The sequence below is a fragment of the Neolamprologus multifasciatus genome, chromosome 16 (genome assembly GCF_963576455.1).
Source record: "Neolamprologus multifasciatus chromosome 16, fNeoMul1.2, whole genome shotgun sequence".
Lineage (NCBI taxonomy): Eukaryota > Metazoa > Chordata > Actinopteri > Cichliformes > Cichlidae > Neolamprologus > Neolamprologus multifasciatus.
The window spans coordinates 27399883-27427683 of record NC_140454.1 but is presented as its reverse complement, the minus strand read 5'-3'; the positions used below and the strand labels follow the sequence as shown (position 1 = coordinate 27427683).

The window sequence follows — 27801 nt, the reverse complement described above, 5'->3', positions numbered from 1 at the left end:
GGGAAGTCCTGAAACAGAGAAATAAACTGGTTTGGGGCCTCTAAAGACGTTTCAAAAGGGTTAAATGTTTGTAATTTCAATAAAAGGGGAATAAACGGGTAAAAAGTCTCGTTTTTAATATTTCAACCAACTGTGAGAATGTTAGAAGGCTTTTTATTTATTAAAGGGAAAAAACTTCTTTTTTTAATCCTGTAAAACCCTTTTTTCATAAAAGTGCGAATGTGTTTCATGTCAATATACAGGTATGAGATAAAATATAAAAAGTGCATTAGACAAAGTGTGGGCATGTTAACAGTCTGAAAATGTCTTCATTGGAGGGACCGAGTCCTGAAACGTCATTCTGAGCCTGAACGTGTTTAATGACAGCTGAGAGTGAACATGCAGGTCATGACTCATGTTAATCAGTCTGAGTTTCTAGAAAAGTGGAAAACGTTTATTAAAGGGCAAAAAACTGGAACATAGAAAAACTCCCTTTTAACCTTTAAGAGTGTTTAAATTCCTCCTTTAAATTCATTAAACTCTGTCCCGAGTCACTCCTTTTTAATTAAAACTATATATTTTATCCTTTTTTTCTTTTTAAACTTTAATTTAGAAGTAAGATAAACCTAAATCTTTTTCTTCGGCTGTCTCTGGTGCAGATTTTCCGCTAGTGGGCGCTCTTGGCTTGCGGAAAAACTCGACCTGCTGAGTTCGAGTGTGTGTGAGTGTGTATGTGTGTGAGCTCCTGCAGCAAACACACACACAGTCCCGTGTACGAGCCTGATGGGAGCAAATGTTTTCATGATGTTTCTTATGCAATAAACGCGCTGCGGAGTAAAAACGCACTTTATTTACATGGACTCCGGGGCGCTGCGTAAACCTTTAAAAAGGTGAGATGAGGAGCTTTACGCTCGCACTCCCTCGTTTTTCGGTTTATTCCTGATGCTAAAATGTGGGTGAATTTGCACGGACTCTGGCTGGACTGTGAGTCGGTGGGTTTTCGGCTCCCATTTCTGCGCACAGTCGCCCCTCTGAACTGAACCAGTTGCCCTCTTTGAGTGACAGCCCGGCTCCAATTGACTTCCCCAGCCAAACGAGGACCAATCAGCGGCCGCTGGGGGCGGGGCCTGTGCTCAGCAAATATTCCCAGTAGCCGTCCCTTGCAGTTACTTTCCATCCAGGTTTCGGAGCAGCCGCTGAGGCTTCATCCTCCCTGCGCGCTTTGGTTTATTTTGCGGGAGGACGGATCTGCAGGATTGCGCCGCAGCAGCAGCAACACTTTGGTGTGTGTGTATGTGTGTGTTTATATCCGTGAATGTGTGCGTTTTTGGAGGGGTGTATAGTATGAGAAGTTCCATCCCAGCTCCTTTTATTTCTTTCATTCTCACATGTGATCATTTTCTTCATTTTGACCACCCGACCTCATTGTTTCGCCCTCCTCATTTCTCTGCTGCTGTCACCCACAGTTTGTTGCTCACCAGCTGAAAGAAAGAGGGAATATCTCACCACCACCACCAACAAGAGCCACCACCAACCACCGCCACCAACCATCTCTCCTTTTCTGTGCTGCTGCTGGATTTTGCTGGACTATAACGCAGAGGGATTTATATTGGTATTGATTTGCTCTCTGATGGGATGTATTTCAGCCTTTACGCGCTGAGCGGGGAGAATACAAACGCACTGTGCGCCGAATGAACTGCTGCCGTTTGGTGTTTGGTGCATCTGGAGATGCTCTGATCGGGGTTTGTGGTCCGTGCGCATCCCCTCTGGATCGGAATATAAGCTGAAAACACTTTCCTCAGCCCTCTCTGTCTCTCTGGAGCCTTTTTTGTTGTTGTTTATTTTTCCCCCTTCTCCTCCCAGTGTGGACGTTTGGCTGGTTTGAAGGCGCACAGGCTCACCATGGGGGACTCGATGTGGAGATATTATTTTGGAGTTTTGTTTATTGCCTTGAAAGTGGACCTGTGCCGGGCGCTCATCCTGGAGTCCATCTACTGGAACACAACAAACACCAAGTAAGTGCCGCTCGGAAACCCCCCAGACGTAGTAGTAGTAGTAACAATAATAATAATAATAATAATAATGATAATAACTAAATAAAAATTATAATAGTAATAACTAGACTGAAATCCATCCCATGAGCGCGCAGAGGAGCGGAACAAAGAGCTTCGGATTTTAATCCTGGGCTGGTATTCTCAGGGTCATTTTTACTGGGTTTCTGTCTCGAGTCGAGCGAGAAAAGCTGGGTTTTTTTTCGGAGTTAACCCTTCGTGTCATCTCGAAGGGCTTCACGTTAATGGTTGGTTAGAAAATAGCCCACTGGTGTGCTCCCTCACTCCTCCGGCGCAGTTTCTCAGAGGTTAAACTCTGATCCGTGTCAGATTTGTGGCTCGTCGCGGCGTCTTTACGCGCAGCGTTCGGCTCGGGCCCGCTCGGCAGTGCGTCACGGCGGCGTGTTTGGGGCAGATTTCTGCGGCTGAAGTGAAATTTTCACGCTTTGCTGTGATAATAATCTGCTGCCACGCGTGTTTGTGGTGACAGGGGAGAGGACTGGACCTGTTTCAGTGGCTGAAATGTTAATGTTTCGTTTTAGCGAGAAGCGGGGAGTCTCCGCGGGGGCAGCCGGGACGCTCCGCCGGGCCTCAGATGCTCTGCTGCGGGTTGTGTGTGTGTGGGAGAGTGCGTGTGGGGGGTAAATATAAAACAGTGAATTCAACCCCCTGAGCAATGAGGTGGATTTTTAGTTTGTGGGGTAAATGTGTTTAGGACGTGAAAAGTTTTTCTGGAAGTTGGGAGAGAACCGGCGGCAACCCAAACGCTTCCAGCCGCTCTTCGCTGCTGCCAGACTCACAGAAAAGGCCTCAGAGGGGTTGAACTCTGCTCTGGTGAATATTCAGAGAGGCGGTTAAACTCTTTTAATGGAAATTAAAAATAAAAAATAAAAGAGGAGAGAGAGGAGGTGGTACTCCTGCGTGCAGCCCGGCGGGGGGCGCCCGTCTTTGTGGCCGTTTGGTCACGGGCGAACTCCTGCAGCCAAAAGGCTCCAGAGCGGGAACGTTTTCTGGTTGGTGGTCGCACTAGAACAGGTGTAAGTCATGGAAATTTAACCTGACTGGTGCTGTGTTCCTTTGTGATGCAGAAAATCAGCGCAATTTCAGAAAAGACGCACAAAAAATGCGCTTTTAAAAAAATTATTAAGGCGAGTGTTGGTGCAGGGCGCAGTTTAGATGCTGGTTTAGTCTGGACCTTTAGAGGCTAATCTTGATCAAAAATATTATCTTATGTGTGTGCGCACTTTAAATAATTTAGTTTCTTTTTATTTATCTTCGGGTTATTTCAGAGATTGCTGTGATTAATCTTTAAATTAAATCTTTAAGTATTTGAAGTTTGCACACCTGAGACAGTGTTTAGTAAAAATACTTTCAGTTCAGTTTTATTTATGTAGTTATTTTAAAAAGACGTAGGAGCACCCTCACCTGCAGGAACTGGATTCGTTTGTTTTATTTATTTATTTTTTCTTATTATTTTTAAAAAGTCAGTTTTTATGACATTTGACTGAAAATGTCAAAAGTTTCCTTCTAAAAACTCCCTGATTTGGATCTAGATTAGCTCTGGAAGATCATCACGTCTAAGTTAAACTCAGTTCTTCAGATTTTTATGCAGACCTTTAAGAATAATCCTGCTGATAAGCAGACAAACAGGAGGGGGGGGAGAAAGCAAAAGTATTCCTGTGTCTGAGTGGAGAGGTCAGAGGTCACACAATGATCTCATTGGCTGATTTTTCTTTTTCTTTCTTTTTTTGGTAGTTTTTAAACTCTCCGTCTTTTGCTTGGGTTGAATAACACCCTGAAAGTCCTTAGTGTCTTCATCAGCAGGTCGGAGCTCCCCCTGCCTCCTCTTCCTCCTCTTTGACTATTCAACTGAGGATGGATGTTGGAAATCTGAAGGATTAAGCCTCATTGTTGTAGCTTTACTACTTTACTGCCCTCAAAAAACAACACCAAAAAAACCCCCAAAAAACAAGAGAATGACCCCCTCCTCCTCACCACCTCCTCCTCCTTCGTGTGGTAATCCATTTTGTAGTTGGGAGGGAGAAACAAAAGCGAGGCCTGCTTTACATGGTTTTATGTAAAAGAAGCGCTCCCTCTCCTCCTCTGCACTTCATTAAGAGATTACACAGCAGCCCCCGAAGGCCCTTTGTGACCGGGCAGTGACAGGGGCACCTCTCGGGGTCCTTTTGTGAATGTGGAGGGATGCAGGGAGGGACGGAGGGAGGGGGCGAGAGATGCAGAAACCTCCTGAATGAGTGACGAGGAGTCCGATTCTAGTGTTTTTGTGTCTGTGAGGCCGTGATGGCGGGGCACATTAAACCCAGCTCGCCTTGCTTCATGTGCAGCTAGGCTAGGGTTTATGTTCAGTTTATGGTGAATAAATACATTTAACTTAACTTTAAAAATAGGCTCTAACACGTATTGTGTCCATTAAATCAAAATAATTTCTATTTCTGTCATTTTTAAAGAGATTGCTCTTGTCCTGCTGCTGTAACTGAGTCACTCTGCTGAGTCAGACCAGAAAACGCAAAAGTAAAACATTTACAAAAAGCCAACACAGCACACGAAAACATATGAAAGCAGCACATTGTCTTATTCTTCAGATTTTTTGACTTTTTACCTTAAAATATACTCCCTTTGTGCATTGCCTGATCCCTTTTAAATAATCTTAGCAAATTCAGCTCTTCATAGCTAACTGATCCTCGCTAACAAGTTTAAGGAAAACATTTTTCAAGTCTTTTGTTAGAGCAACTGAAATATAACTATACTACAGTAGATAATAAGAAAAAAATTGTTAGTAGTAGTATTTTTGCTAACTTATTTTATCCTTAACTGATCCTAAATAACACAACTGATTTTTGGTAAACTGAACCATGATAATTCAAAGATCAGCAAACCTTGCTGATCCTAGTTAACTGATCCTGGCTAACTTAGCTGGTCCAAGCCAGCTGATACCAGTCAACTTAACCTCTTCTAGCTAACTTAACCTATTTTAGCTAACTTCCATTATCCTAAACCTAGCCTATCCTAGCTAACTTAATCTGTCCTAGCTAACTGATACTAGCTAAGATAGCCAGTTTTAATTAAGTGACCTTGGCTAACTTAACAGATCCTAGATAACTGAAATAGTAGCAAACTTAACTGAGTGAGGCAAACCTAGCTGATCCTAGGTAACTTAACCAGTCCAGGCTAACTGATACTGTCTGGTAAGCTAATTGAGATGACTAAAGTTAGTGTTACTTCCTTGAGGGCAGTGGTGTAAAATAATTCATGTTTTATTTGTAATTAGTTATGTTAGTTGGTTAAGTGTTAGAGGTGTTTAATAAAACCACGAATGATTACATATACAGTGTAAGTAAAAATAAAATGCATGTGTTTGATGAATATTCAGTTTTTAAGACATTAGAAAATAAATAAATACTGGCCTGACATATTTACAGAGGAGGTTTATGTGTTGCCTCAACGCTGTTTGTCAGAGAAACAGATGCTCAACCAATCACAATTACGGCAGCTATAAATCAATGTTATTCCAGCGTCAGTGTCAGCATACTGGCTGGGTTCCTCTGTGTTTTAACGCCGACCCAATGTTTATTTAGCATTTCAGTCTCAGGCATAAAGATGATTCAGATGAAAAGTTGGAGAAGCAGTTCGTGATTGCCTCTATATAATGAAAGAACAGGGAGAGAAGAAGAAGACGAAAATCTCTCTGGGTGATTACGGTGGTTATGTTTAGCTGCCTCGGGTCAGATGAAAGATACGAGGCCGCCACGTCTCGTCCGACAGAGGGCGATTAACCCTCGCTGCAGCTAAACATCCAGCTCCCCTCGCCGTTTGCTCATGACTTAAGGGCCGCAGGAAGAGGTCAGCGGCTCCATTTGGTCACACAAATCCACCAGAAAGTCTGAAAATAGAGAGAGTGGAGGGACAAACAGGATGCTCCTCTTTCTGTTTGCTTTTCTTCTTCTACCATTGGGCTCCTTTTGTCACCCTGCCCTCCACAAACACTAAAAACACTTAGAAGATAAACGAGAAAACAGATGTAAGCCTTTGAAGACTCACTCAGGTGTCGCCTACCTGTGAGCCTGATTTATGTCACTTTCATCACAGCAAAGTTACACCTTAAAAAATCTTGAACTCCTTTTTGCTGCTGTAGAGATGAACCCCGTCTGTCCTCGTCTCCTCTCTGTGCCGTCACAGAGGCCCCGTGAGGCCCGGGGTCTCCATCCAGCTCCTCTCCCAATGATTTTCTGCCTGTTCACTAACAGTTGTTGGGGAAAAACTTTTAATAGTTAAGTATTTTAACAGTTAAGTGTGTGAAGTAGTAAAAAAGTTGGCAGTTTGTCGCAACAGAAGTGTAAAGTAAACTAAAAGTGTGTCGGGGAGGAGTGAAAGTCATTAATTTATGCCTTATGTGCATATTTTTAAACTAACTCCATTCTGATTTTATACTGATTTACATAGATTTAATGAATTTTAACATTTAAGTGCCTCAAACAATAGAAACTGCAAAAACTCTGACACATAAATGAAAGAAATCCTTTTCAGCTGTAGCTTTCAATGTCTTCAGTGTGATTTTGTTGAACTAAATATAAAATATGCAAGTGTTATTTTTCTTCCCGCTGTTTTAAAAACCCACCTTGTCCACCTACGTGTTTGTGGTTTATTGTTTTGTGTTATTTGTTTTTTACCTACGCTTTACTCCAATCTGACTGTGTATCCAGTTATAACAGGAACAAAAGAAAAGTTGGCTCTTTGACTTTGATCTTTTTTTTTCTGAATATGAATTTGTAAAGCTGTATGTGTGATAGTAATGATTATTGCTGTATGGATTAGAATTTTTGATTATCTTATTTAAACCGGTTTCTCCAGGCAGGTTTTGTTGCCCCGTAGGAAACTTTTACTGTCGTTTAACGGCTTCCTAACACTGTCGGTCCTTTTACACACAGCAAGTATTTGACTTTAACAGGTTTAAATTGTTGGTGTGAGGGTGACACAAAGCTTTTCTGTAAACTTTGAAATTACTGACAGAATTCTAGCTGCTTTTTGCTGAATAATCAAACAAATAAATGTAAATATAGAAGTTTTTCCACAGTTTTCTGGAGGGTTAAAGGCTGAGACGTTGTGTTTCAGTGGCGTAGGCAGTGTTGGGATGTTTATTTTTAGATTTTTATTTTCATTTTACCAGGAAGTTGCAGTAAGATTAACAGACAGAGACGGGGCCAAGTTAGTAGTGTTATGAACTCCATTACACGCCCTTCAAGGACTTTTCTTTTCACACCTTTACTTTTGTTCTTTGCACTTTTAAATTCACGTAACTCCTCTGACAGCTTCAGCTTACTATGACAATTCAGATTTCCACAAAGAAAACATGAAGACGTTGTTCTCTTAAATAATTTCACTATGAACATCTCAGCATTCACTTGTTTACAGACAAGTCAGTTAATAGAGGATCTAATCAGCTCATTTGTTAACAATAAAATGTATGTAAAATTCAAAATGTGCTCCAGTGGTGCAAAACTGGGAACTCCTGTTTTATTATGAATCCGATATGAAAAATCAGTCATTTTAGTCACAGGGACATTTTTTTTTTGATCAGTGTCAGTTTTTCTTGTCAAACTCGTGTAAAGGGCATTTAGAGTGATTCCTGAGAAGGCACGGTTCCTGTTCATGGGTTCAGCAGCTACGTATAAGGATTTTCAGGTGTCTGACTTCTTCTTTTAGTTCATCTTTTAATTTTGGCTGTTGCCTGATGCTTTAACATGTTTTCTCCACTGCTTCATGACTGACGTGCTGTAGTTTGTTGTGCTCCAGTACATCCCCAACACACTGCATTTTTACTACAGTACGTTTTTCTGAGAGATTTTCACACACAAACATGTGAAGATCATTGAGTACAGCATATAACAATGAGGGGAATAGTGATCTGACAGAAAATTGGCACGTTAAGGGCTCTTACCACAGCGTTTTTCACAGTTTCAAACATTTTAATGAATTGTAAATTGTAACTAAAATTTGTTGATTCGATAAATCATAATCGAAGTCGTCATTAGTTGCAGTTTCAAATCCTGTTTTTAAAACGAATACGTAAGTGGGAAAAATGCAGTCATGTCATCATCTGTCTTTTAGTACTTTAACAGATGTTTTTGAGATTATACCTACATGTTTTTACTGCTGTAACATGTTGAATGCGGGGTGTTTTGAGGCAAGTTTATTACAGTTTCAAACTCAAAATGCTAGTTAGACATATTTGAAAAATAAGATTTTTGCACACAGACTGAAGGGCGGAAACAACATTTGGATTAGTGATTCATAGTAAATTGTTTACTTTAATGTGCTTTTGATGACACTTTTCAGAATTTTCAACCCTTTAATAAACCATAAAATCCATTTTTTATGGGTTAATGTGAGATAATAATCTAGTCATAGCTTCATGTATCTTTTAATACTTTAATGTGTTATTCTGGATAATAGTTAACTGCTTTTACTTACGTAACATGTTGAATTCAGGGCTTTCACTCTGCGTTAACAGTACTTCGCTTCTCCCTCGCGTCATAGAAAAGGCATTTCTGTTTTTACTCCATGTCAGTGACTAAAATGGAGGCAGTAGATTAAAACACACTTTACATAACAAATTTCCAATTGATCAAATGACATAAACTAAAATAACGTGAAGTAAAGGTCCTGTTTAACCACCCTGGTCAAAAAGAAACAGACTCGTTTAACATCATGTGACTTTTTACTGCAGAAAAAACAGCAGTCCATTAAAGGTCAAAGGTCATCTTTTTAATGAGGAAATCAGCACCCTATAAGCTGGTAAACATATTGTGGAAGTTCTTTTCTTTTATTCTGAAGAATGCGTGCCAGAATACTCTGGGCTCTTTTGGTTCAGGAATATTTATCATGGCCGGGGGGGGGTCACTAAAGACGGGGTGAGGGGCCTTATAGCACGGTGGGGGTCAAATGCATTTACAATCATGAGGTGGAGGGGCAGGCTTGTATTTGTGTGTCCCCATTTGGCAGCGTCATCAGCCTCTCTGTATTCGGCCTTACCTGCCCACCGGGGGGCCAGGTATCCGGTAACACCGTGTTGTTGTCCTTTTGTGTTTCTTTTTCAGCCCCTTTTAAGCAGCTACTGCTTTTCTTTTTTGCTGAACTCTCTCTTTATGAGCACTTCAGCTGAAATATGATGGATGGTTGTGTTTTTACCTCCGGCTAACGCATAAAGTGGTGACAAGAATCCCGCTGGACTGAAAATGACTCAAGTTTCTCGTTAACTCCCTGTAGGCATTACATTTGTTGATGGCGTGTTTAAGAGAGAAAGTAAGATTAATTATTTGAGTTTTTGTCCTTTAATTATTACTTTATTTTGGGATATAGTGGTTTTTCTGTGAGTACATACATGTAACTGTATTTTTTATTTTTTTTTACAGATTAAGGGAAGAGAAAGCAATGTAACAGGCAATGCCACCTCCAAAATTCAAACTAGGCTTTTGTAAAACATTAAAAATATGAAACCTTCTGATGTCAAAGGTCATTTTAGATCTTGTATTTGTCCAAAATCTCCTAAAAAGATTCACTTTACTGTGACTTTACTGTGGCAAATAAAAGCATCAGATAATGTCTGTTACATGGACTGTAATTTGCTCTTTTGACAATTGCTGGGTTCTGTTTTTATTTTGTTGTCTGAAACAGGATTGCTTGTGATTTTTAAAACTGTACAGTAGCCCTGGGTGTTGCTATTTGTTTAAATTATGGGGCTGAAGTCATACTAAAGTGGGTGTTTGAGGCATAAAGGGAGGAGCCGGCGAGGTCTAATAACTGCTTAATGTTGGCGTTGCAGTGTATTCATGTGGCTCTTAAATATCTGAGTCATGCTTGATTTCTTGCTAGTAGCTAGCTTCCTGTAGAGATAGCACTGATGGCAGCAGAGCAGGAGTTCCTACTCCCTGCTTGATAATATTGTTACAGAGGTTTTGATCAAATTTGCTATCAGAAAAACATCGGAAATTATTAACTCGCTTCATCCGTGTATGTGTGTTCAGGAGGCGTGTGCCTGTGTGCGGCAAAACACACGTTTTTAAAATATTTTATGTGAATTTAAAGTCGTGTTTCAGGTTTGTAGCTAGAATCAGGGTGGGTTTAATCTGATTTAGCATAAAGGAGGTTTAATTGTTGTTTTTGAAGCCTTGATTTTGATCTTTTGGCCATCATTATCTGCCTTAAATAATACCCTGAGCTTTTGTGCTCTCAGATACATACAAAACAACCGTGTCCGTGCCTTTCAGCTGCTAACGTCACTGCAGCTCTTTAATAAATCCTAAAGTCGGTTTTCCACGGGTGCAGGCCTGTTAGTAAATCTGCCCTATAGACGTTTAAAATGAGCACATGCATGCCTGCCTGCTTTTACCCCTGTACAAACACACATGCCCACTTGCACGCATGAATGAACACTTCCAGTCACACACACATATACGCGTCCATGTTTTTAAAGCGCACAGCTCTACAGTATTTGTGTTCGAGTGAAGCCCCGAGGCTCTTCAGAGGACCTTCCCTTCCTCCACATCCTCCCTCACATCCACACACGAGATGATGATGCCAGATGGTGCTGCATACCCTTCCTCTCTCCCTCTCCTCTTCCTCACTGTCTGTCCATCACTGGTCGTACTGTATCTTCACAGAGTGTGTCTCTGGAGGGGGGCGGGGGGCATAAAAAATATTCGCTCGGCCTAGTTATCCACTGCATGTGTGTGTGCTTGTACTGGAAGCGGGGGAGATGATGCAGAGGAATAATGTACGTGTGTGCATGTGGACGTTTCAAAGACAAAGAGAGAGCGATAGAGACAGGCAGAAGAAGAGAAGCAGCCACTGTATATGATATGACATACTGTATGTATGTCATGATTATAGTGCTCTTTTTAACAGCAGATATCTTTCAAGCCTTGACAGATTTGCATATTTCTATATATTTTTTAAGCCTAAGAGAAAAGATGTTATTCTCCATACGTCACCCAGGCTGAAGATGTTTTATTACCAGCAGTCTCATGGAAATTCGTGAAACAGTCATGAACTCTAAACTACTGAATAACGTTTCTGGACACAGATATTGGGTTTTTCATGTTGCTGATCACAGTTATTGTTCTTTCTAATCTAAAATGTTCCTGATTGGTGTTTGTGTACATTAAATTAATATTTTCCCTGTTTAAAAGGCAAAAGAAGTCCACATTCAGAGATAGAGAGGATGTGGCTCACACCTGAGACCATGTTTTTAGTCCTGGATGTTGTTTTAGCGTGAAAAACAGGGAAAATCGATTACGTTTTCGTGACTACAGGACTTTACGAGAACTGATCATTGCTCTGGCAAAGATCATGGAAAGTTGTGTGGAAGTACATTTTTGTTTTTTAACATTGTTTTTTTTCCCCCACTTAAACATGATAGCTAACAGACCAAAGTTGCAGGATTAAAGCGTATAATAAAGCGTAGAAGTTGCGGAGGATGGAAAAAACAGCTCGACTATAACGATTCGTTTTGATGATGCTCCTTTTTGCATTACAAGATTGAAAGCTATATTTATGCGCATTAGAACATTTAATAATATTTGCAATAGAGAAAGGAAACAGTATAGTTATGAGAAAAGAAACAGAGCCATTAAAACACGTATTCCTGTGTAAAATATGTTAATTATGAATCAGGTCTCCTGTGTAAAGGTTCTGCAGCTGCCCTGCGGTGCCTGTCTTTGTAGTCAGCTTTAAAGAAAAAAACCCAAAAAACTGTGAAATCCTGGAGCTCAGAGGACTGTTTTCCATCTCAGTGCTTCAGAAATGAGCCGACCCTTCAGGCAGAGGTCAGAGTTCACTCAGAGATGCTATGTTTACTGTAAATATGTATGAAGGGATGCAGGTTTGTGAGGGGAAAAACATGATGAGGATGAACGTTAACAAACAAATTTCTCAAATAAATATTGTTTTTAAAATCTTTTTGTTAATAATATTATTAATTAATTAATTATTAATTAATTATTGATAATAATTATTATCAATAATTATTGATAGTTTAGGGTTAAGAATTTTTAAAATATTACCGTGTCCGTTACAGTATTGGTACTTTATCCAAACCCAATAATTTTTTTTATCCTACTATCCTACTTTACCTTTACTTTATTGCTATATACCATTATCACCATCCCAACTCTACCGTTTTGTTGCTTCATGCCACTTTTTCTATATCAATAATTCATTCCACATTTTCTTTATTGCTATTTTATACCATGTGTGCCTTAAATTATTTTATTCCATCTTCAACAAAAGCAAAATAAAGATGCAGTAAATGATCAAGTAGCTTTTGTATCATTTATTTATTTTTTTGATAGGAACTGTGCATATTAATGGTCAAAAATAAAAGAATTTAAGAAGGAAACTTGCTGCACTTACACTCTTAGGCAAATTATACAAAATACATTATAGAGACACATTATACACACGACAAGCAGAGAATACATGTAATGAGTCATGTCAAGTAAGACTCTCTGTTCAGCTCCATTTCTTTGGGGTAAAGACCCATTTTCCTGGTCGTAAACCCAGCGTACATTTCATTATTTGCTTTGCCTTCGTGTGTGTTTACGTGCACCGGTATTCGCAGCACACCGTAAAAAGCCTCCAGGGTGTCCGTGGTTAACGCTCCAAATTGTGTTCGAGCGTGGGGGAAAATTTGTTTAGCAGATAAATACGAGGCTTCACCTCTGAGTGTGTGTGTGTGTAGTGACTGGAATGCTGCAGGGGCTCTCATCACTCGGAGACTAAATGACAACATTATTTTACTTTGGGAAGAAATTTAGGGAAATTCAGCTGCAACCCTCCAGGCGCTCTGCCTCTCTGTGACAGTATTGTTGTGGATTTGCTGAAACTCCGAGATGAGCTTTTACTTTTTTTTTTTAATTTCCTGTTTTGTATTCCAGCGATGTTCCACCATTTTCTCAACCGTGCCGCCTTCTCCTCATTTATCCAGTTAATTATTCGCTCTTTCCAGAAAAGCTCAGTGATTTTTATCTGCAGATACTGGGGTCACTTTGTACCACACACACACACACACACACACACACACACACACACACACACACAGCTCACATTCCTCCATTATCCTTCATCATCCAAAATTAATGGACACAATCAGTAATTACCACATCAATTATTAAACCGACTTTTCTTTTTTTTTGTGAGTATGGAGAGGCTCAATGGCAAACACTCCAATCCACAGTGCTTAATGAATGACTCCTCATCAGTTCTTCGGTGCCTCATTAACATCCCTCTCTCCTTTCAGATTCGTGCCAGGCCAAGGCGTGGTATTATACCCCCAGATTGGGGATAAGTTGGACATTGTGTGCCCACGTGTGGACGGCGGGGTTGGCGAGGGTGTGGAGTACTACAAGGTGTACATGGTGCCCAGGGAGCAGCTGGAGAGCTGCACCATCACCAAGGCCGACACGCCGCTGCTCAACTGCGTCAAGCCCGACCAGGACGTCAAGTTTACCCTGAAGTTTCAGGAGTTCAGCCCCAACCTGTGGGGACTGGAGTTCTTCAGGGGAAGAGACTACTACATCATCTGTAAGTATCCATTGAGTCAGGAGGGTAGATTATAGCTTACATAAATTAAAGGGGGAATTAACCTTAAACAGATATATACCTTAAATTTCAGAGTCTAGTTTGATGTCTGTAGATTCTTCAAATTCAGCGCAAAGATGGTGAAGAAGACTGTGGCATATTGGTCCCAAATAGCCAATCGTGTTGTTGCACAGTACAGGTTCATGAAATTGTATCAAGGCTTAAAGTTTGCAACATTAAAGGTGTGGCAGTTTTTCATTTTCATGTTACTCGTTACATAATCACCTTTGGCTCAAAATCAACAACATGCTAGTTGCCAAAATATTAATGTTTAAGCTTGAATCTAGTCAGTGATGATGTTGTTCGTTTTTATACACAGTCAGCAAACGTTTTAAGTCTGGGTTACCATAGAGTTAAACCTGTGGCTTTATCCTCATTCATTTTAATTGGGGTTTTCAAATAACTGCCCTGAGGTGTTGCCAAGATGGCCATCGAAACAGAAATGCTTCCAGGAGAAGTTAGGGAAAATCCAAAGTTCCAAGAAATATCCAACTATTAAATAAACATATTGGGTCCGTTTAAATTTAAAGTTGGGTGTTGTTTCCTGTGACTGTAAAATCATCTTCGATTATTTTGGTGGTTGTAGTCCTGTGGGTGCAGGTGTGGCTGCTGACTGCTGGCGATGTGCAGCATTAACACCATCCTGGGAGGAAGCTGGTATGGGGCTTAGCGAGGGCCCCCTGGTTTGAAACACGGGAGGTGGACTGAACCATCTGTGTGGCGCTGACGGAGGGTGGAGGGTGGGGGGACCATCTGCGAGTCTCTGCCACTGCCATCTGTGAGCTGTCACAGAAGGGGAAGGCCATATTTCTGAGTGAAGGAAGGGGAAGAAAGCAGGGAGAAGCGGGGATGAAAGGAGAGCAGGAAATACTGCTTTTTATCCAGGAGGCTGAATGTTTGCAAAACAAACGTGCAGGTAACAGGTTTGCAGGTACAACACCTTCCTCTTAACTTCAAGCAAACATGTAAGAGTAGCTGCTCAAACAGGTGATAGCTGCAGGTTATTTGCATGGTGGGGCATGTCTGACAGGTACTTGAACTGTGTTGCAGGTGAGGTTTGTATTCAGGTAAATATAGCAGGTTAGATGTTTCTTTTAGCTTCTGTATGCTCACTTTGGTGTTAGAGGAGGTGCACATGGACTACAAAGGCTTCTGACTGACGCGATGTCTCCTCCTCAGCTCCCTCCACCTCAAACGCTGATGTTAATTATTGATGAGCTGGTGTTTACACAGCACGGAGCCCGAGGTTGCGTCCGCTGTGCGTCCTTCTCGCTCTGTAAATCCTTCAGTTTCACGCTAAAAAAACTCAGCGTCCTGCCGAGTCGACAAGTTGGAAGAGAAAGGGGCGGTGGGAAAGTTCAATTTTTAAAAAAGATGGTCGGAAAATCCAATTTTGCAGTTCTTGCAGATTCATCCTCGCTCCTCCCTTCACAGCTCCCCTCAAAATGCTAATACATAGCCCGAAGAGGGGAGAGAGGAAGAGTTTTACTTTTAATTGCCTCACTTTTCTCCTCTGTTAGCTCTGGTCCCACTTCTGCAGCTTTAACAGCTGCACGGTGGCGCTTTGCACGAGTAAACATCAACAACAACAAAAAAAGAAAAGAAAAAAGATGCGTGCAGTTGCCATTACCTTGCAGCGCTAAAGCGAGCCAGCACCTGAGACAGTGCTAAGTGCTTTCCCTGCATTTGGCCTTAAATGGCGGCGCTGACTCAGGGCACGTTTGGCAGCCGCACCTGAGCCACAGATCCGCCTCATATGAGCCAGATGTCAGGTGTGGTGTGACATCTGTGTTCGTTATTTGATATGTAGCATGATTTGGCCCATGTAGGTCCACAATAAGCTGTCTGGTTCCACATTTGGCCCACATGTCAGCCTTGACTTTTGGGAGCATTTTAGCGCACATTAGCCACCATGTGGGGTTGACACTTAACCCTAATCAACACCATTCCAGATACAAATTAATGTTTGGCCCAGATCCACCTTACATGGATCAAATGTCAGGTGTGGTGTGGCCCACAAAACACTTCCTGTAAACCTTAACCCCAACTTGAACTGAAGGTAGCCCAGATTTGGCTGAGTGGGTCTGCATCTGGGTAATCTTGATATAACCGATTCAGGTCCACATTTAGCCTGTGTAGCTCCACATTTGGGGTGAATCTAGGATAATACTTCCAAACATCCTTCTTCTACTTTTAGGAACGCTATAGGTTGTTTAGTCCACCTCTGGACCAATTTTGGACTCACAATGGTCCAAATGGACTGAATGTTAGGGCCAAATGTGGCCCATACTTGCAGTTTTCTTGGAGTCATACCTGACAAGTGCCATAGCTGGGCCTAAAGTAGCCCTGAAGTCTGGCATGTTTAAACTGAAAGCTCCTGTGTGTGTGTTTGTCAACTGATATACAGACTTCCATCGAAGTGTGACACAGCTTCAGGAAAGTTCACGGCGAGCATTTCATTAGTGTTTTGGAAAGCAGCGCTTGATACGTAATTAATTAAGCGCTGTTTAATCCTTCATTTCTTCTCACAATTGCCGAGGCCCCCGCACCAATGCCACAGATTTGGAGTCTCAACCAATTGGATTAGCTAGCGCTGCCTCGCGTTGAGTATTGTGCCAAGGCTCGGCCGAAATTAGACAGGCACGTTCGACCTCCCTGCTCGCCGCTTTACGTTCGGGGCTTACTGGTCGGATATGTTTAAAGATGCAGCTGTGTGTCCTGTATCGGCCTGCGTGCCTCTTTGAAGCAGCCGCACACAATGCTGCTGCAGTTGGGAGCAGATGAGTTTGATGTGATTGTTTGCGGCAGCGTGGCCTGCAGCCGAGAAGCTTGCGAGCGAGATGATTACATGAGCCGAAGAGGAAGAAGAAAGGGAGAGAGAGATGAATGTGGAGGGAAAGGGGGCAGAAAGGGAGCTAACGAGGGAGAAAAGGGAGGATAGCAACAGACAGAGTAAGGGAAAGATGAGCTAAAGAGGGCAGGAGGAGCCAAAACTCCACCGTCACCTTTCTCCTCCTCTTTCTCGTGAGAAAGACTTTCCTCGTTAAATGTCTGATTGAAAGAATTTGAATGCATGCGTCAAAACGTGGACGCATGCGTGTTTCTTTTTCGTGTTAATCTGCTTTTAAAATCGCGTGTGTGAGCGAGCGTTGATATTCACGATGACCCGGCTCTGCCACAACCTCTTTCCGAGGGTCACTGCCGACCCTTCCTGTCACGATCCATTAGGACATGCTGCTGTGATGGGCGCCAACCAGCCCGTGAACTGCACGACGGCTGGTAATCACATCTTCTATCCACCCATCCATCCATCGTTTTTTCCTTCTTTTCCTCTCCGTCTGCCGCCATGTCTCTGTTCCACTATTTATGGGCGGCCCAGCTTTGTCTTTCGGCAGTGCATTGTGTATTAATTATACCCAGGGAATCTGGCAGCATGAGTGGGACAGTTTTACAAAGCTGAAATACAAATAATTAATCTTTTTGCTGAGAGTTACGTAAAACCAGATCAGGGGAAAGGCTCAAATCGGGACTCGGAAATGTCAAAAGAGTGGTAAATCCGGAATTAGAGGAACATTTTTGTTTTGAATGATCTTCAAGATGGGGTGATAGGTTAATTGGATAATCCAAATTGTCACTAGGTGTAAATGTGCGAATGAATGTGAGTGTGAATGGTTGTCTGTCCCTGTGTGTTGGCCCTGCGACAGACTGGCGACCTGTCCAGTGTGTACCCCGCCTCTCGCCCTATGACAGCTGGGATAGGCTCCAGCGCCCCCCGCGACCCTGAAAAGGATAAGCGGAAGCGAATGGATGGATGGATGGATGATCTTCAAGACCTCATAGTGCCACATTATCCCAGTCTGCTTTTTGAGTGATGACATATCGACCGTGTTTCCGGATCTGAGGGTCTCTTCATCGTTTTTCCAGGAGTCATTCTCGGACAGCTTTTTTATTTATTTATTTATTTTTTAAATGAGGCCATTCATTGTGTCTTTAGAAACTCACGGTGTTGTCAGAGAAGAATCTCACTCGGGCAGACTGAGATTACAGTGTGACGTTAAGCGACATATTAATGACTAACCTCATGTTGTAGATGGATCATCTTAGACGTTCTCTTCTCTGAAGTTAGGTCTGTTTTCAGCATCTTCTTCCTGCCATGTCACACGTTTGTCTCAACCCACTGGGGAGAGGCAAACATGAACTATTTTACCCTCTTTCACCATCCTTCCCTGTGCTAATGTGTTCATTTTAGTCAAACCACAGCGGCTCTGAACCAGCAGAATCCAGGTAGTTATCTTCTGTCCCTCCTCTGCTTAGTTTGTTCTTCATGGTCTCTCTAAAGCATCACATGCTTATCATAGAGTCAGCTGAGAAATCTGGAGCCCTCAAGGTTTCCTTATTTTTGTTCCTGCCGTTTGCTGTTTAGGAGAAAAGAAATTAAAACCAGCTGAGAGCTGCTCTTACAGCCTTTATCTGGATTGCAGCTCAGCTCACAATTGACTGTCTCGTTAAACACAGGGTGATTTTCCACCCTCTTGATTTGATAAACAGGAGAAAATGAAGTTAAGGAGGGTGAGGATGGGGGATTTGCTTGAGGCTGATTTCACTGAGTGAGGACTCTTTTCGACTCCCATTTGTTGTGAAGGTGTGTGACTTTACGAGCTGTCACAGTCTGGCCTTTCTTTATTTGCTCTTGCCAATTCTGAAGGAAAATCTGACCTTTTCCGCTCCTTTTTTCCTCTCCCCGTGCTTCCCGAAGGTCACGCGCCTCCTCTTTCTAGTGGTAGTTGGTGACTAAATTTATTTTCTGAGGGGTCTGTCCCATCCACCCCACCTCCCCTTCCTTCTTTCCACCAAGCACACCCCCAGCAGGATGGATTAGCTGGTTAATGCTAGCCAGATAGTGGGAAAAAGTGGCCAATTGCCGGGCTGGCCGAGGAGGGCCTGGTCATTCAGCCAGCCTGAGCCGATTCAACAATCACATTCTGTTTAAATCCAAGTCAGGCTCGCCTGGACTGCAGCCTTGGCACACGGAGAGTGTGTGTTTTCACATTTAAAGGGGAAGAAGAAGAATTTAAAAGTTTAAAATGACTCCATATTGAAGTGTGTTTTTATTTGGTGCAGCCATGTTTGAGAGGGATTAGATTACAAAGGGGTTTATTTTAAAAAGGAGAGGTGCTTCAGCTACCGATGGTGATATGGGGCAAAAGGGGGAGAAGAAGAAGAGGAGGTGAAAGTAGTTAACGCCTCACGGTGGTTAAAGATGCTAAAACTCAAGCGTGTTGAACTAACAGGTTTATAAAATCAGCGATCACACTCTCACGAGGAACCTATAAGGAGCTTTGTCTGTAATGTGCTTTTTGGACTCTCCTGGAAAGCTATAGGTCAGCCAGAGAGGAGGAGGAGGAGGGAGTCCTTGTTAACATGCTCTTTGTGTCCGCTCTCATCACCGTCTTATTGAATCCAGTGGATTTGGATCAAAATGACTGGTGCCTGGGCAAGGGAGGAAAAGAAAAGAGAGGAAGGACGAGGAGGAGGCACAGTTAAAATTTCAGACCTGTTTCGATCGGGATGTGATGATGTTTTCCAGGGAGTAAGTGGCGCTGAATGCGGGCCACTGAGCGCTGGCCGAAAGCCAAGCTGCTAAGCCCCGGCAGCTCGTTAGCTCTCTGTGTTACTGACCTGATAGACCACAAGCTCCACTAACCCCTCCTCTTCATCCTCCTCCTCTCTGTGTTTGCCTGTTCTCTGTTGTGATTTAGCGGCAACTCCGCCAGCGTCCTCCAGAGGCAGCGGAGAGGTGAAGCAGTGGGCCATATTTGTGCATGTCCGCCGTTCCAGAGTTCCTGTTTCCTTGTATTTAAACATTTTTTTAAGATCTCGTAATTCATTTCATTTGAGAGCCATCCAAATATTTACTGCCATTAGCTATATAAAAATCAGGAGGTACTCACTCTGAAGGTCGGTCTTACTGTGAGGGAGCTCGAAGTCATTTTTGGCCAGAATATACCTTTTAACAAATCTGTAGGTAGGCTTGCCTTAGGGGTGTAGCCACTGAAAAACTACTTCATGCCTTAATTAATATAATTTTTCTGGAGGTTACCTGAACTCCCTTTTATGGTTAAAAGGGAGTTCTGAATCCCCACCCTCACCAGGTGTTGCTCTCACGGACGACCGGTCCACGCATAGTTACGGCTGTTAGCTTGCGTCTTAGCTCTTGGTATTTAATAAACAGCATTGTATTTCAACCTGGAGTAAATTAAAACCCACCCCACAGTCCTGGTGATGTTCCTTTGGAAGAAGGTCAGAACCTATTTGGTGGGTGCCGAAATATTTTTATATGTAGGAAAAGCCGAGCTTTACTTCTGGGACTGGGACTTTGTTTTCTAATTTCAGTTTTTGTTTTTTAAATATAAATATTTAATTGTACTTGTGAACAAATCATTTAATTGTCTTTAATTTAGTTCAGTATTTTATCATATATTGAAGCATTTAATGTCTTTCACTATCTAAAAACCGTGTTCGTCTTTGATAAAGGGCTTACGGCTTACTCCAATATTACTGCCTCCGAATTTTCAGCATGGGCCCTCTCATCCCAGTCCTCTTCTAACTGCCTCCGTGTCAGGACAGTTAGAGACATTACTGTCACATTTACTTGAGCTAATACAGTTTGTAGGAGGCGATGAACGGCAAATTGTGATTTTTATTAACGGGGGTGTGAGTCGTGTCTTCCCGCCGAGCTGCTGCTGTTGTCTTTGGCTGTTGTGAGATAGCTTTAAGGCGTTTGTGGCTACAGATTTTTCCCTGGCGCTGGTGGCTAATTCAGACCTTTCTCTTTTTCTCTCTCTGCAGCAACATCTAACGGCACCATGGAGGGCATTGACAACCAGGAGGGTGGCGTGTGCAAGACCAAGTCCATGAAGATTGTCATGAAAGTGGGACAAAGTGAGTATTTCATAGCTGGATTGCAGGCTCGTGTGTTAAATAGTGGCAGCATTGTCTCCATGACACCTGGGGCTGTGATGGGCCAGGAAATGTAATCTAGCAGAAGTTAATTCAACCAAACACACACGTAATCCCGTATGCTTCCATGCACTGGTAGCATCTGCTCCTATGCGCTCTGATCGAAGGCTTTCCAGTTTTCTGATCTGTGAGCCTCTGCATGCAACACCTCAGACATATTGGACCAATAATTATTCACCAGTCTGTCACCAGAGAGGTAATTTCCTGGGGTCGACCCTCTCTATTGAGGGTCAGGAGGAATTAATCGAAGGAAAGGCAGAACAGACGGTGAAAATGGTTTTCTTATAAATGTTGATGCGAGCTCCGCATAAATCACTGCATTTATTGAAAGCGATGTTCGACAGAGAGCGGTTCCGGCACAGAGTTCAGCCCGGAGATTATAACAGCAGATGCTCGGCGAATGACTCCGTCATTTAGTGTGTGTTCGGCATTTAAACCAGAAAACACGTACGCTGACAGACAATTTATCCGCATTTAAAACCATATGGGTTCATTGTGGAAGCTAAAACTCAACCATTAGCAGCTCTTTATGGTTGATTACAGTCATATCAGAGTCATGAAGGGAAAACAGCTTGCCTTTATGTGGAATCAGTGGAAAAGATTTGGCTGTACCACCATGAGAAATAAAAAAAACTCTTTATATCCTAGCATTACTCCTTCTGTTAGTTTTACCACCTTGTTTAAATCAACGTCTCACGAATGTTCGTGAAATAACCTCAGCTTTCAAAAGTTGAACTTTTTGATGTCTTTTGTGTTCCAGTCTCAAATCTGCTAATTTATATGAATGCACTTTTACATTTTTACTTTTAAGGAACATCTTGCTTCTCACACCAGAGAGCAGTGCAATGAATCTTGCATTTCTCCATTAAAAGTATTACGAAAAGTATTATAAATGGCAATATTTAGGTAATAAAAACCATGCAGTACGGTAAAAAATATACATACTGTTTTAGATTCTGGTAATAAAATTTTTTTGGTTAGGTTTAAGTATTAATACGTTTAGACAGTAAAAACTATCCTGTTAGATTTAGAAAAATATTAGGATTTGAGTTAAAATTCATGTTTTCTCATGAGATCTGGATTATAACAGCACTGGTTTAATCCTTGTGCTTCTTATCTGCATTTTTCAGATCCTTCTGACCCCGTGTCACCCAAAGACCCTACCAGAGTACCCTCCTCCCCCAAGCACCCAGATAACAAGGACCCCTACAACCCCAACGACGTGCTGGAGAAATCAAGTAAGAATTACTCTAAATACAGAGACAGGGAGGTAATCGAGGGGAGGATTTATCGAAACAATTTGGCATTTGGGGCGCATGATTGTTCGCCCATCTCAGAGCAGATAGTGCTGAGCTAGTGTGTGTGTGTTTGTGTGTAGGAATGAAAGGTCAGCTAGTAATTGAATGTTGCCCATAAAACTGATAGGCATCTCCGGCCCCTTCAAGGACTTGCACAGTATCTCCAGACTGGCCCCGCTCCAGCACCAACCCGGGACATTAAGAGACATTTTTCGGGAAAATGATCTGATTGCTGTCTGCCGTGTCTTAATGACCCATTCTGACTCGGTTCTTGCAAGTTTCTACAGCTCTTATCTCTATTACAGCACAATCTCCCCATGTAAAAAATAAAAAAAATAATACATTAAAAAAATCAGGACTGGGCAATCAGGCAATTTCCGTAGTGAAGTAACAAAAAAACCAAGAAGGAGCTAAGAACAAAAACAAGCTGACCTACATAAGCAGTCGTGGTTCAGTGAGGGCGTGGCCTTGCTCAGCTTCTGTTCTCTGTGGACGTCAGCATCTCGCTCTCGTTTCTCATTTTCTTTTTTTAATATCAAATCCTTCCATCCTATCGGAGCATATGGGCGTCAGGGTGCTACAGGCTGAGGCAGCATAATCCTCTTGTAAAACAACCGAAGGGTCCTTGCTTTGGGCTGCCTGCCATCCCATATCCACCTCCCTCTTGTTACCACAGCACTTTGAGGCCCTATGGGAAGTAGCCACAGACGAGGGGACACGATTATTCTGCCCTGCCCACGAACAAACTCCCATCTTGAGAACAGGAGCTCTTGGGAGCACGCTCACCTTAGAGTTTTATTCCCTAGGAGTAAGAGCAGCTTGGCTTTCATAACTGATGTGCCATGATAATAACCTCAAATATTTCTTTATGATTTTCTTCCTTTGAGGGCAATTAGTCTGGAAAATTAAGTTGTTGTTGTTTTCTTTCTAAATGCTAATTGTCTAAGTGCCGTTTTTGCCTGCGTCTCCCCAACCGTTGTTTGTCCCATCGGGCTGCGTTTGCCCTACTTACAAGGTTGCTGCTTTCACTTGCTGAATCTGAATGGCCACCAATCGAATGTGACCTTTACAGAAACGCCTTCAGTGTATAGGCTTCACTCTCAGCTGCTCATGACAGCAGCATGGTGAAGAGAAACACCTTATCAGCTTCGATTTTAACATTGAGCTATTCTGCTTTTCCTTATTTTCCCTCATATGCGTGATGGGAATTCTTATTACTGACAGCCAAAAAGCTCTCAGTTTAGAGACTGCAGTTTTTTTTCTATTCTTGGATCTGTATGATGTCATAGGCACGGAAGCCCCACCCACCTGCTGTTGAAACCTACTGTTTATAAGGTCCAGCCAATCAGAAATGTGTCATGTTAAAGTGGGATGCATTGTAATAGCTTTTGGATTTTTGTCATTAGGTTATAAGAAGTAATAATGCTTTATTTGACTATTTCTCTTCTTTGCTTTTCCTGGGATCTGGCAGACTACAATATGTTTAAAAAAATTTGTAGTCATAGTTACGGTTTTGGGAGGGCTAATGAAAATTATCTTAATGTGCTGTTTTACCGCTTCTGTTTTTGAGGGAAAAAAGCGTGTACGACAAATAAATAAATAAATGACATCATCTTAATCATTCCTTCCTCTCTCTCTTCTTTCAGGTCCAGCATCCAGAGAAAGCAACGAAAACAACGGGAGCGACGGCAAGTCCTCAAACGTCATGCCTTCCGAGGTGGCCATCTTTGTGGCCATTGCCTCTGGCAGCGTCATCTTAATCATCATCATCGTCGTGCTGGTCCTGCTGCTACTAAAGTACCGGCGGCGGCACCGCAAGCACTCACCACAACACGCAGCGACGCTGTCTCTAAGCACCCTGGCAACTCCGAAGCGGAGCGGAGGCGGCGGGAACAATAACGGCTCGGAGCCCAGCGACATCATCATCCCGCTCAGGACTGCTGACAGCGTCTTCTGCCCGCACTACGAGAAGGTCAGCGGTGACTACGGACACCCGGTCTACATAGTTCAGGAGATGCCGCCTCAGAGTCCGGCTAACATCTACTACAAAGTCTGAGGCGGAAGCAGGAACTGGAACAATTCGCGAAGCAGAGCGGGTTTTTGGCTTGGCAGGCGCCGCCGGCACACCCTGCTAATGAACACTCTTTTTCTCTCTCACTCTGTCAACTCCTCCTCTCTGATGTTTTGTCACTACTTTATTTTTCTTTCTGGGAGTTTTGCTGACACCTTGTCGCTCTGATTTGGCATGGACGGGAACGCATGGCGGCCCTGTAGTGAAGCCCACCGCTGCTGCTGCTGTTGCTGCCGCCGCCGCCACTGCTGCTGCTCTCCGGGAAGCAGAGAAGACGTTCTCTTCTTTCCCTAGTGTTGTCTTGTGTTGTGCACTGCGGCAGCCGGCATTCCTGTGGGAGTGTTTGTGGGATCGGGAAGGTTTTTTTTCTTTTTGGAGATGGACAGACAGGTGTGAAGGTTTTCTGAGGAGGATGAGATAAGGAATTATTTTCTCCTTGCGTAAAGAGAGACTTCTGCTTGGAAAGCGAGAAGGAGAAGAGATGGAATAAAATGAGGAGGTGGAGAATTAAAAGAGGATATGGTCTGACCGTGGACCCACCAAACGGCGGCTTCCTCGCCCCTTGACACTCACTGGCCAGAAAAAGACTCTGTGGAGCTTCTCGCACCCATCAATCCTCTCTGGGACTTTTTTCCTGAGTGACTCACGGACATCACCCCATTAATCCTGCCACCCACCATCACGCACACACATCCACCCTCGGGCACAGACACACTGTCTCACCTCTCGATGTGAACTGTTTGGGTGTTAGTGTGGATTGCCTCATTCCCACATTTTGTCGCTTCTCTTACTTGAAGGTTTTAAGAGAAAAATAGACCCCGCCCACACTCTTTCCTTTTACGGTTGACTGTTTTTCATATCCTGGTATAGTTCAGGTGACTCGGAGTGGCAAGAGTGTCCAAAAAAGAAATAAACCCAGGTGGCTTCTGGGAAGAGTGGAGGACTTTCATATTATAGTGCAGCACTTTTAACCCCCTATTTTTTATTTCTTTGGCCCTTCCACTCTTCGCAGTCCACAGAGAGGTTCGCAGTGATGGATGGAGATGGGAGAGCAGCTGTATCCCGGCAGATTTAGTCACCTCTGATCTGGGCCTTGACACGGAGAAGTGATGGAATTAAAAGTCCAAGAGGCCCGAGATCTTGTAGAGGTTAGCTGGCTGAAACAGCTCTAGGTACTGTAACGTTTACCCCAAGGGGTCCAGTGATGAATAAAAGGGCCCCCTTAAAATAAATGGCCCCAAATCAGTGTGAACGGTGCTCTCCTTTAAAAAAAACATGTAAAAAAAAAAAAAGCACAGGGACATCGTTACTGTTCCTTCATTAGCATTTCCATATTGTGAGTTTTCGATTTACTTCCTTTTTTTTTAATTAAATAGATGTACATTTAAAAAAAATAACATTAAAAGATGAAAAATTAAAAAAAAAAATAAAAAGCAGAATTTATTTATGATAGACACATACAGAGCACAGGTGTGGTCAGGCGGTAAGGAGAAGAAGTAATGTTAATATATTAATGGTATAAGTGCACAATATGCAATCTAGGTTTTTGATTATCTAATATCTCGGAATCCTGCTGAGGTCCGGAAAAGAATACGGGAGTCCTGTGTTGTTTCCCGCAAGTCAGCCGCTAAGTCCTGTATTCTTTCCACAAGTTAGCTGTTGAGTCCGTTATTTTTATTTTTCTTACCCGGTTAAAAGTATAGTATTTTTTCCAGAATAGAGGTGTCTCTTTCCCAGGAGTTGGCTACCGGATCCCATATTTTATTTTTACCACAAAGTCCTGGATTGTTTTCCCGACTTAGTAAAATAAACCAGGAGCTGGACACTGGCCCTTAAACTGGCTACCAAGTCTCAGATTTTTACCCACTTGATTAAAAAAAAATCTGTTGTCTGCCACAGACCACCATAGTTTTTCAACCCAGTTAGCTACGAATTAACAGATTATTATCAAGTTGACTGCGAAGATGGAGAGAATGGAAAGAATACAGGAATCAGCCGCTAAGTCCCATATTTTTCCGGCTCAGTTTACGGTTGTCGGCCGTTATATGCGTATATTTTTGGTGAAAGTTAAAGGAATACCAAGAGTAAGCGGTTTTAATCTGAGTCCCGTATTCTTTCTGGTTCGGTCCTGGGAAGGAGGACCAGGGGAGGAGAGTGAACCTGACCCTAAATAGCTCACATTGGTGTACACAAGGGCAGAATAGCTGTGTCTCCCACGCTCACTCAGTGTAGCATCTCCCAAAGGATAACTCCCATGAACACCCAGTGCGCCCGAATCTCCTCATACACACCCCTCATGTTCTCCGTGTGATTGTGCGAGTGTGTGCGTGTGCATTTCAGTGACTTCACATTCATGAATATCTTTGGCGTAGGCCTGCCCCCGAACATATATCATCCTCATTCGTACATGATCAAATTTCACCGAAAAGCCAAGCCTTGTATGATCTGAGGTTTGTGCCTCTGAGAGGCTACAAAATCTGCAAATATGCAATTCTTATTTATTTTTTTAAATCGATTCTGAGGAAAAAAAAAAAAACACCTATGGAAAGTGTTCTTAACCACTGAAAGATGTAACAACAAACCAACACCACAAAACACAAGCCTGCTGTTAGCTTTGAGTTCCTGCATCGTTTCTAGTATTATTTGAACCTCTTCTGTTCTGACCGTGTGCCGTAGTACAAAGGTAAACTGTGAAAAATGAAACAATTAAAAAGCATATGTATCACACCCAAACAGGTATTTAAGAAAAGAGAAATGGCTGTTTAGTTGCTGTCTGTCTGCGGCAGAATATGACAATCTTATTAGTTTCTTTGAATCTGGCGTCCTTTTCTTAGCTTCGCTAACGCTCTCCCAGCGTCGACAGGTGTGCTCCGACCTGCTTGGAAATATCGTAGCGACGCCGTGAGAGTCTCAGCATGCAAGCTAAGAGAAGCACCTCAGGCTACTGTAAAATGCCTTGCTCGTATGGTCAGCCCTTGGTCACTTGACTCAGTAATTTTGCACCGTACTTCTGTAGGTAAGAAACTGTAAATACATTAATGTTTGTATTGTATATGGATCCTGGGTTGTTACAATAGCCTTATTCACCTTTTTAGGAACGTAAATGGAAGCGGAAAGTACAGAAAAATGGAATTCACTTCAGTAAAACAGAGCATACTACTTTTTTGGTAAATAGCTTATGTAAATATTGACCAGAACCCAATAAAATCATTTTTATAAACTCTTAAAGTAAGATGTTTTGTATAAAATTTGAATTTTTTGCTATGTATTTTAGCTAGCGCTCGATGGAAAGCCCGTGTCCTCCCCACTCCCTCCCCTTTTGCACTGTTTCCATTGTAATTTGGTTTTAAAAAAAAATAAGAAAAGAGAGAAAAGTTGCCAAACTGACTGCTGCATATTTGTGCCATAAGTGTGTACCATAAATATTTATTGAATTAGTTTCTTTTTGTTTCTTTCTTCTTTTTCTTCTGTTCTGTTGATAATTTGAGTTCAGTCCGGTTTATCAGTAACACAGTATTATATTTGCATTGTTTGTTCGTCCCCCCTGGTTTTCTTTAGTCATGTCACGGTTCTCCCCTTTTCCTCGCAGTATGAGATGGCCAGGCTGTGAAAAATGGTTTTAACATTCAAAACTTTAAAACAAGTTCAACGTGAGGATAAATGACACACATTCCACCAGTCTGTTACAAACTGAAAATGTTTTTCAATAAAATGTTTTTCCTATGGA

General features: G+C 42.4%; 1 protein-coding gene across 2 annotated transcripts; it reads left to right on the top strand.

Moving 5' to 3' along the window:
- The first annotated feature begins 814 nt into the window (after nt 1-814).
- efnb2a (ephrin-B2a) lies at nt 815-27801 on the top strand. 2 transcript variants are annotated; one of them, XM_085135428.1, is made up of 6 exons: nt 815-1262; nt 1446-1994; nt 13345-13628; nt 20535-20627; nt 21836-21943; nt 23650-27801. In XM_085135428.1, exons 2-6 carry the CDS (start codon nt 1882-1884, stop codon nt 24057-24059), a joined length of 1008 nt encoding a protein of 335 aa, XP_084991554.1. In that variant the 5' UTR covers nt 815-1262; nt 1446-1881; the 3' UTR covers nt 24060-27801. The 2 variants fall into 2 exon arrangements, with proteins under 2 accessions (XP_084991554.1, XP_084991553.1); XM_085135427.1 differs by having other exon boundaries at nt 815-1994.